Source organism: Telmatherina bonti, assembly GCF_933228915.1.
Source record: "Telmatherina bonti genome assembly, chromosome: 4".
Classification (NCBI taxonomy): Eukaryota; Metazoa; Chordata; class Actinopteri; order Atheriniformes; family Telmatherinidae; genus Telmatherina; species Telmatherina bonti.
In genome coordinates, this window is record NC_136622.1 from 26,423,987 (window position 1) to 26,433,071 (window position 9,085).

Below are 9,085 nucleotides of genomic sequence, written 5' to 3' on the forward strand. Positions count from 1 at the left end.
GCAGAACATAGCCTACAGTTCAGAGCTTTGAAAAACAGCCTGTTGTCTGGTGTAGCAGTCTTCATTTGTTTTGGCCTTTTTCTTTTTATTTGGAAGCAGCTGATCCAACTCTTAAAAAGGATGTAGCCATAGCCAGTCTTTGCAGTCTTTGGACTGCATTGAAATGAATATTTTGTGTGTCTCTCAAGCTCATATTCCAATTTAGGTGTCCAGTTAGAATGAAATAAAGGTTTTAGGTGACACTAGGCCTCCCGTGGGCCCGTATATGAGGGTGTCACATAATCTGCGAGATGCGTATGTATCTGACACAGCTGGATGCCTCAGCTCCTGCCGGATGGCTGTGTTGACAGTTCAGTAATAGCCTGCGCTGACAGTCAAAGCAGCCATCCACTTATGAAAGCAATTCAAATCGTGGTATTCAGAGTAAAACTCCTCTTTACTAGTAATTAGATTCTTGACTAAGATGATTTTGAATCCCTGGGAGCCCAGCCGAACTAGAGAAACAATTAATCTGGGAAGAGGAGTGCATGCCTTAATTGAAGCCTGATGGAGTGTTTTGCTTGGGAGAAGGGCATCTTTTCAAACATCAAGGAATGCTTCATTTACATCTAGCTAATTTGTTAGAGTGACTTGGGATCATTTGCAGAAAGCAGACACACTGAGATATACAGTATAAGCTTGTACTTTTATTAGGCAGGAAATGTGGTTTTTCATTTTTTTGTGTAATTAGTGCAGCAGGGTGGCATATAAATGTGCAAATGTTAGCATGAATAAAGAGGTCATGTTAAAATGGTTGTACATGAATCTGTCGATTGATTACCCCCTCATGTTTGAGTGTGATCATTACCTGTATGCTCATATATTGTTTTTCCAAAATGCATCATCAAGGCTTCCGATTATCACATAGCCACTTGCTATCACAGCAGTATAATACACAATACAGTCACACATCAGGATACAACCTAATGCCTCATTACTGTGATATGCTGGTTGAACCCCTAAATCAGCTGTAAATTTACATAACCAGTGTCACCTGTGGACCTCTTATCAAATCATGTTCACACCATGTCCTCTGTGTTTAACCAGTGTGCAATTAATATCAGAAACAAAATATTCCTGCCCAGCTGCGTGTGTGTTAGAGAGCCAAACCAGATTAAAGGGATTTAAAAACACTGAATTTGACAAAGCACCTGATTTTTATCCTCATAATCATCTGCTAAACCCTGACCCCTACTCGTCACACCGGCAAGTTTCTATTGCGCTCGCCTCTCCAAAACAATGGGTTACCATGGACTCTGATTATACATGATATTGCATCACAGAAGCACATAGCAGCATATTATGTAATCCTTGTTTGGGGATTTAAATGCTGCTTACTGATGTGAAATTTTTCTAAACTAAAGAGGTAAATTACAATACAGCGCTCCCGTCATCTGACAGATTTTGGCTTAATCCTTCAAACGATGAGGCTCCGCAAGAACCATGCTGTTCCAGTTTCATACATGGTTACCCATTTCATATCAGCTGTGTAGGAATTTACCTTCAAGATGCACAAAATATTAGTCTATTCAGTTTTTTTTTTTTTGGATGGTTTAAGTGATGGTTTAGAAGTAATCACATGCTTCTACAGTGATATAATCAGCTTTTTGAGATTCACATACAGACAAGTTTCCTGAAACCTTATATAAAGGATTACATCTAATTCTATCCCATCTTGATGCAGGGTTTGCATCAAGATGCTTGCATGCACAAGGTTGAAAAAAATTGATTAGTTTCTTTTGAATCTCCTGTTTGTCTCATCAGGTTTTAAATCTCCCCTCATCCTCCAATCACCCTTATCATCTCTTTGGTCTTTTATGAAATCAACTAAATGTTCTCAGCTAACACGTTTATGCTCCTTCCTGGTGGTGCATTCTTCAGCATCTTTCATCTCTGATATTTCAGTGTGTAATTCTGTCATTTCAAGCATGTTAAGATGAATTACATAAAAACAAAAACAAAAACAAAGCAGTGTCCCCCTCAGGGTTTGTGTCAGAACTGCTTGAAGAATTTGTCACCTCAGTTCAGATATAGTGCTTGTATTTTTTTGTGTGTGATGTTCAAAGTGCCCTGCTGTGTTTGATCAAAGAGATGCTGTCTTTGAAGAGCTGTCCAATTGCTGTTTGTTTTGTGTTTGTTGAAACTCCCGATTTCTGTTCTTATTTGCCAGATAAGCAGAGCTCAGAGAGCTATCCATTGCTTTCCGTTGCCAAACTAGTGCAACAGGTTTATACAGTATGTAATATGTATATGAATTATGGATTACTGCAGGGGGTACCTGTGTGTTTTGAAAGATAAGATTTATTTTAAATGTTTACTGAAAGGTATACCTGCAGCAAAAAAAAAAAAACAACAAAAAAAAACAACAAAGACAAATAAACACAGAGAAAAAACATCCCCTAAAAATTGGTCACAACATCAACATGGTAGGGTTTTTTTTCAAATCAAGCTTTTATTAGAAATGTGCAGACATTTTCCGCGTCAAATGCTTCACAGACCTACACATAACAAGCTGATGCTTCCTCCACAATAGCTTTCAAGTATCTAACTTGCCTCATTTTTTGTCTTGTTTTTTAGGAGCCATAAATGTTGAATTTTTCAAGGAGTGCACCAGATTCTTTCTAATTCCACAAGAAATATCCCCCCCAGTGCTGTGGGCAAGTACACAGAAAATTTATTAGCTGATTTTTAGTACTGATAATAGCTTTGTAGTGAGAGTGATAAACCATATTGAAACTTTTATTTCCAGTGGTCCCGAGACAGAAAACTAAAGAACAGAAGGAGAGGACTGTTTTTATTTTTATGTTTAAACTGCAGTTGCATTTCTAAGCATTTCTTCCTGAGTAAGGACATTTTCAAAAAAGGTCTGTTCCCCCCACCCAAAACACACACACACTCTCACACACAAAGAAATAGTTTGCAGAAGAGTGACTTTCATGTGTTCGTTGTCCATTCTGTCCCTTCTTCACTCATCATGGGTTCCATGAATGCTACATGCTTAAAATGTTCAGGTTTGCTTTGGTCTCTTGTGGAGGAGAAGAAAACAGCTGAAAGGTTGCTATGGTTATAGGTTGCTATCGGCTGTTTACAGTAGCTGCAGCGACATGGCGTTAGGAAAAGGTAGATGAGGATGACGGTTAAAGTTACTATACAGCCTAACAATGTAGTGTAGCCAGTGTTGAATGACTCTGCAGCAGGCAGCAGCACGGTCACATTCACCTCCCGAGTTGCATTCAGTGCCTGCTTAACGTCCACAGCTGTGCACAGGTACAGACCCGAGTCATTAACAGAGATTTTGTTAATCTCCAAGGTACCATTAGAAAACATGCTAATTAGGGTGTCATTTATACTAGTCAGTGTGATAAAGTCTTTCTTTGGGGAGAGCCATGTAAATTCGAGATCTGCACCAGTCAGGGATGTTTGGCAGTCGAGACGCACTCTGTCTCCGTCCAAAACCAACAAATTGGAGAGGAGAACCGTCACAGGCTGCAGGAACGATTTTTCCACAGAGCAGTTGAGGAAGAAGCGGTTCTGACTAAAGAATCGGATGGATGCTCGTGGATCACCATAAATGTTGCAGGTGTGCTCATCTGTGAAGTCTCTAACTGAATCGTAACCCCTTAGACTCCAGTGCCAAAACACACTGTACATGGAGCAGTCGCAGATCAGAGAGTTGTTGTGGAGATACAGTCCCCGCTGCACCAAACCAGGCAAAGCTTTCACGTCCTCCCATGGTAAACGTGTCATACGGTTGGATGAGAGGTCCAGCATGGCTAGGAATGGATGACTGTGATCTCGAATGGAGAAGAAAGGAAAGTGTGTGATCTGGTTGAAGCTGAAGTAGACCTTTTTTAGGCTGCTCAGACCGTTCAGCGTGCCTGCCTCCACCTGTGTGATTTTATTGTTGAAAAGACGAAGCTCTTCCAGCCTCCACAGCCCCTGGAAGTAGTGCTGTTCCACCACATTCAGCTTGTTGGAGGATAGGTCAAGGTACCTGAGCCCAGAGACATTTTGAAATGCACCGTGACTCAGTGTGCTGATTTGATTGTGGGCCATCCAGAGGTTTTCCAGCCTGGGCATCTTGTTTAAGCTGCTTGGACCCAGCCAGGACAGGTGGTTGTGGCTGACATCAAGGGTGACAGAGAAGGAGGGAAGGGACGATGGTAACCTCACCAGTCCGCTAGAGCTGCAGCTTACTGTGTCAGAAATACACATACACACAGATGGACATGTCTGCCTAGAATCATGAAACAAACAGAGCAGCAGCAGGAAAATGCTCTGAGCTCGTCCACAGGTCGTCATTCTGGAAGTGGAGTCCTTCAAGGTCACTAATCCTTCTGACTCCACCTGGTTGGATAAGAATCAAATGAGAAACAATGAGAAGCATTAGACATTTTTTACTTTCTGCAAATTGTTGGACTTTTGACACGTTGAGAGGATTTGTAAGATAACATCAAAGTTAATGCCCAGCAAGAGCTCTTGGTATCTATGCCAGAAGGTCGGAAATGGAATTCATTGGAATAGCTAAAAATAAGTTTTGCTCAGGAAACATCTCTGGTTTTCTGTCAACTAAATACCTCACAACGTTTCAAAATGTGCAGGTTTTTTGTTGTCTAGTAAAGATTTTTGGATTTGGAATTATTTTTTTATTTATCTGCTATTAAGTTATTTATTTCTTCAGGCAGTTCATCATATGGTCATAAATATCCAAAATATAAACACACCATTCTTATGAAATATTTACTAATTAATTTCTTATTTAAAAAATCAAAAGCATCAAGACTTTACATTAGTATGTAGCTTGATGAAACTGCAGTGGTTAAATGTCATGAAAGGAAATGCTTCACCCTAAATCAACATTTTATCTCAGATGCAACCAAATGGTTTGAAGCTGCTCTCAAAGATCCGTTTCAACAGATCCCCCCCCCCCCCCCCCCCCCCCCCCCACTCACTTAGACAGTCTGTATAACTGTGAAGGCAAAAGGGTAAAAAGTTCATACCACTTTCAGACAAATGAGCCCTTTGACTCACTTTGTTAATCCAGTTTCTTGTCCAAGAAAAGGAAAAAGGAAAAAAGAAGGAAGTCTTTCGAATCACACATCCAAAGTAAATTGCTTGGCAACAACATGAACCTGCCAACTTTCCTGTGTTTTTCTCTTCCTTTCTTTCCCAGTTGTATCTTGTTAATGGATACGGTCACCACTGCTGACTAATCCTTATCTTCTTGGAGACTTCACCCGCAGCGCACAAGGAATAAGACACTCCCCTTGCCTTTCTCCTCAGCCAAGTTTAAGGTCCCCCTCCTGACTTGCTCCTCATCCCAAATAAGAGTGCCGCTCAACAAACATCCCGCAGTGCTTTGCAGTGTTTAACAAATGGCACAGAGCTCGCTTAATCTCCCACAATCCCTCCTCCTTTCCTATGTCATTTAGAGACCAGGCTTGTGTCTCTGTCTCTCATCACTAAGTAATGCTGCCAGTGGCTGCCCTTCTCTAGCACTCTCTCTTTTTCTTCATTTATAAACAATACTCTGCCAGTATTTTTTAGCATAGAATTTTTAATATTTTGCTTACTAACAGATTAGCAGAACCCAGGAGCTTGCCTCATGAATTTTGCATGCCTCATCCAGTGACCTTTCACCAACAATCTCAGAGGATTGAAAATTAGTCTGTGACTGTGTGGGTGTTTTTTCTGGGTTTGACTGGATACAAATCAACCCCATCTTTAGTATAGTCTATATCACTGCAAAGGTCTTTTGTTTCTATTTTTAGTGGATTCTGAATGGGAAGATGCATTACATGTACACAGTCTTTCCCCGAGTGATGTATAGAGCACATCCCTGATCTTTCTCTTTGAGCTGCCGACATCGGCTCTTTCCCTTGGCTGTGGGCTTGACTGAATACACGCTGTCCAGGCTGCTTGGTCATGGTGGTCCTGACAGCTCGGATTTCTGTCACAGTAAATTAGCTTTGCATCCCAGTAGCCACCTCTTCACCACCACCATCAACCCTCCACCTCCCTCCCTGTAAGTGCTTGCGGCTTTGACTGACTCCCACTCACTCATTTACTCAGAGGTGCAGAGCTCATTCCCAGTAGATTCAGATCCGCTGGATGGGCTTCACTTCTCAGAAGGTGGGCCGATGGAGGAAGATGTGGAGTCCATAGGAATGCTGGATGTAAGCCTTCTGTTAGACATTGGTTTTAAAAAAATCCCTCTTTGGTGTTAACGAAAGGATTAAGCATGTTAAAAAAACACACACACACACACACACACACATACACATTTGGGTGTATTTGTGTTGAAAGCTATCAGCATGTTCGGCATTGTGGCATTGTATACAATCTTGTCCCAAGGCTAGTCATCAGCTTGGCTGCAATATGTAAGATACACACCCACACATGTGAATCTGAGCTATGGGATTCTTAACAGGCCTTCCTCGTAGGTGCTGTGTTTATATGGGTGTATAATGCGGCTCAAATAGTCTCAGAGTAATTTCTATTTTCCTGCAGAGTGACATTCGGTCTATTGCAAAGACATCCTTTCTCTAGATATCTGATGTTTTAGTTATTGTTATAGTTATTATGCAACAATGCTGTTTGTTGACTGAGTTGCTTTAACTGTGTGTTCTTCATCTGATGTAAATGGGTCGCATAGAATCTATAAACCAGAGTGTTCATCAGCATAAGCTGGTAATGATTCACAGTTTGCTGAATGAGGTTTGGAAATAAGAAATGTTACCATGCCAGCAGGATGTCACTGTATTTGCTTTTTTTTTTTGCCTACAGTATTATTCTGAGAGTGACATGTTCTTTTCTCTTCCAGTGCTTGTTTTGCCAGTACTGACACAATATTAACTTTCCAGAACCTTATTAGTTTCAGTGTTCTGCAAGAGATGCAACATTTTTGTATGTTTTACTTGGTGATCATTTCAATCAAAGCACAAAGCTGTAAACAAGAAAAGAAAATATTGAAGTATGTTTGTATCTTATTTGCTTAAACTGTTTATGGCTTTTTCTGCTCATTCTCCATCACCAAACAGTGAGATTGCATGTTTTTATATTAGAATGACATACTTTTAAATGTCAATTTTAATAGCTTCTTCATCTTTCCTCCTTTATATCACTGGAAGACGGCACTGCAAATCTTCTTTTTCTCTCCATATTTATATATGTGTTAGGCTGTGGTATGTGGCCTCAGCCTACTGTTCTGTAAAATCCCCAATCTAATCAGTATCTTTGTATAAGGCTGCTCTGCAAATCCTGCCTTCTTCTTTCTCGTGTATTTGATTAGACTCAGAGTATGCAGAATAGTCCTTCCAAGTCAAGCAGGTTCAGAGCGGACCTCAAAGCTTAAATCCTGACCCCGATGCATCCTGCCTCCAGCAGAAAGTGATTTTCTCTTTACCATCTGCTGCAGAGGGGAGAGGAAAACAGAAAAAAAAACACACACTTTAGCACTAGGAAATGTCTGCTCTTATCTTGCCCTTGAGAAGCAGCACAGAGAGTTGATAATAGAAAGTTTTATACTCTCAGATGCATGAAGAGAATTTTTGTTAAACATCAAAGAAATGCAGGTGGACTCATTTGTTATTATTCTCCCTCTTTTCTTGCAAACTCCTTTCTTGTTTTTAAAGAGAATTTTTTTCCCCCCTGCCTTTACTTGACTAGAATATTATCCTGTTTTGGACTGTCACAGCTCAAATGGGTTTGTAAATTAAACATTAGCGAATACCAGGATATCCATTGAAAAAAACCAAACAAACAAAAAAAACATAAATTAAGAATAAACTCCAGCATCTGGATGAAAAATACTATCAATCTAAGTTAGGTTGAAAATATGTTATAGTCATATACAAGGTGTAACTGGGATAGATAATGCCAAACTTTGCACTAATCATTGATTAAAGATTTGTCAAAGACAAAGAGGTTGGTGAAACAAACAATCCTCCAAAAACCCTGCAAATGTGGTGAAGCCTTAAACCTGAACATGCACACCTTTGTTCGGTATTTATTCTTTCTTTCAGCAGCATTTTGTCAGCATGGCTGGCAGCCAGATATTGAAATATGAATTAGTCAGAGTCTGGATAAAGATTTGTGGGGTTGACTTTTCTCCCCTCCTACTTCGCTCGGTGTGTTTGCAGTCTAGATGAGTTCTTTGTTAAAAAAAAAAAGGAGTTTTAAGCTGTATGAGACTGTTAGCTTGTCACAAAGCGCTGCTCAGCTGAGCCAAATGCTCTGCATTCATGATGATTGCAGTGCATTATCTGAGAGTGTTCCACTCAAAACCTCCAAAATCCTAGTGAGATTGTGTTTTTTTTGTATTGCGTAATCTGAGCTGCGCACAGCAGGCTATACTTAAACACAATATGAATCTGTCTCCAGTCAGACTTTTCTCCACTCAACCCATCTCTCGCATGTGGCGTGTGTTAAGTGTGAAGAGACAAGCACACCATCTAGTGGTTTGAGCCTCAACTGGAATTGTGTTGCATTCAATGAAAATTTTTTGATTCTTTTGGTGTAAAAATATGAGTGTGAAAAGAAAATCTTAATAAAAACATATCGTTTGTATAAATTAGATATTTTTTCAAAAAATGAAAATGATTTAAAAATAATTATAGATAATACTTGAATAAACACATCGCAAGAGCAAAAGTCTATTTAAAGATAGTCAGAGACAGAAGCTAACGTATTTGGAAACTTTTGCTTACTTTCTTACTAAGGGCATAATATCAGTGCTACATATTTATAAACATGAATGAGTTTTAACATTAAGATGCTTATTGTAAGTAGATTCTCTTGGTGGTCTTCCACCAACAAAAAGAGCTCTGGACATAGAACACCTTAGGATGTTTTGTGTCTGTTACTGGGATATTAGCTGCGTGTTTCTTTGGACACTGTGGATGTTTGGGTCTTTATGGTTTATGGTTCCAGTTGCCATCATATCTCATAAGACTCTATCTAAAGAGGTTTGAGGCTGGTTGAAATACTTCCTAAGCAGTTTTTGTGGGCCCCAGTGCCATTTTGCTGCTGCTATTGGTGGTGGTGA

General features: G+C 39.9%; 1 protein-coding gene across 1 annotated transcript; it reads right to left on the reverse strand.

The window, feature by feature from the left end:
* Positions 1-2,973: 2,973 nt before the first annotated feature.
* On the reverse strand, positions 2,974-4,341 carry LOC306754508 (amphoterin-induced protein 3; the record flags this gene model as incomplete). Its single annotated transcript, XM_079238527.1, has 1 exon — positions 2,974-4,341. One exon carries the CDS (start codon positions 4,339-4,341, stop codon positions 2,974-2,976), a length of 1,368 nt encoding a protein of 455 aa, XP_079094653.1.
* Positions 4,342-9,085: the final 4,744 nt, after the last annotated feature.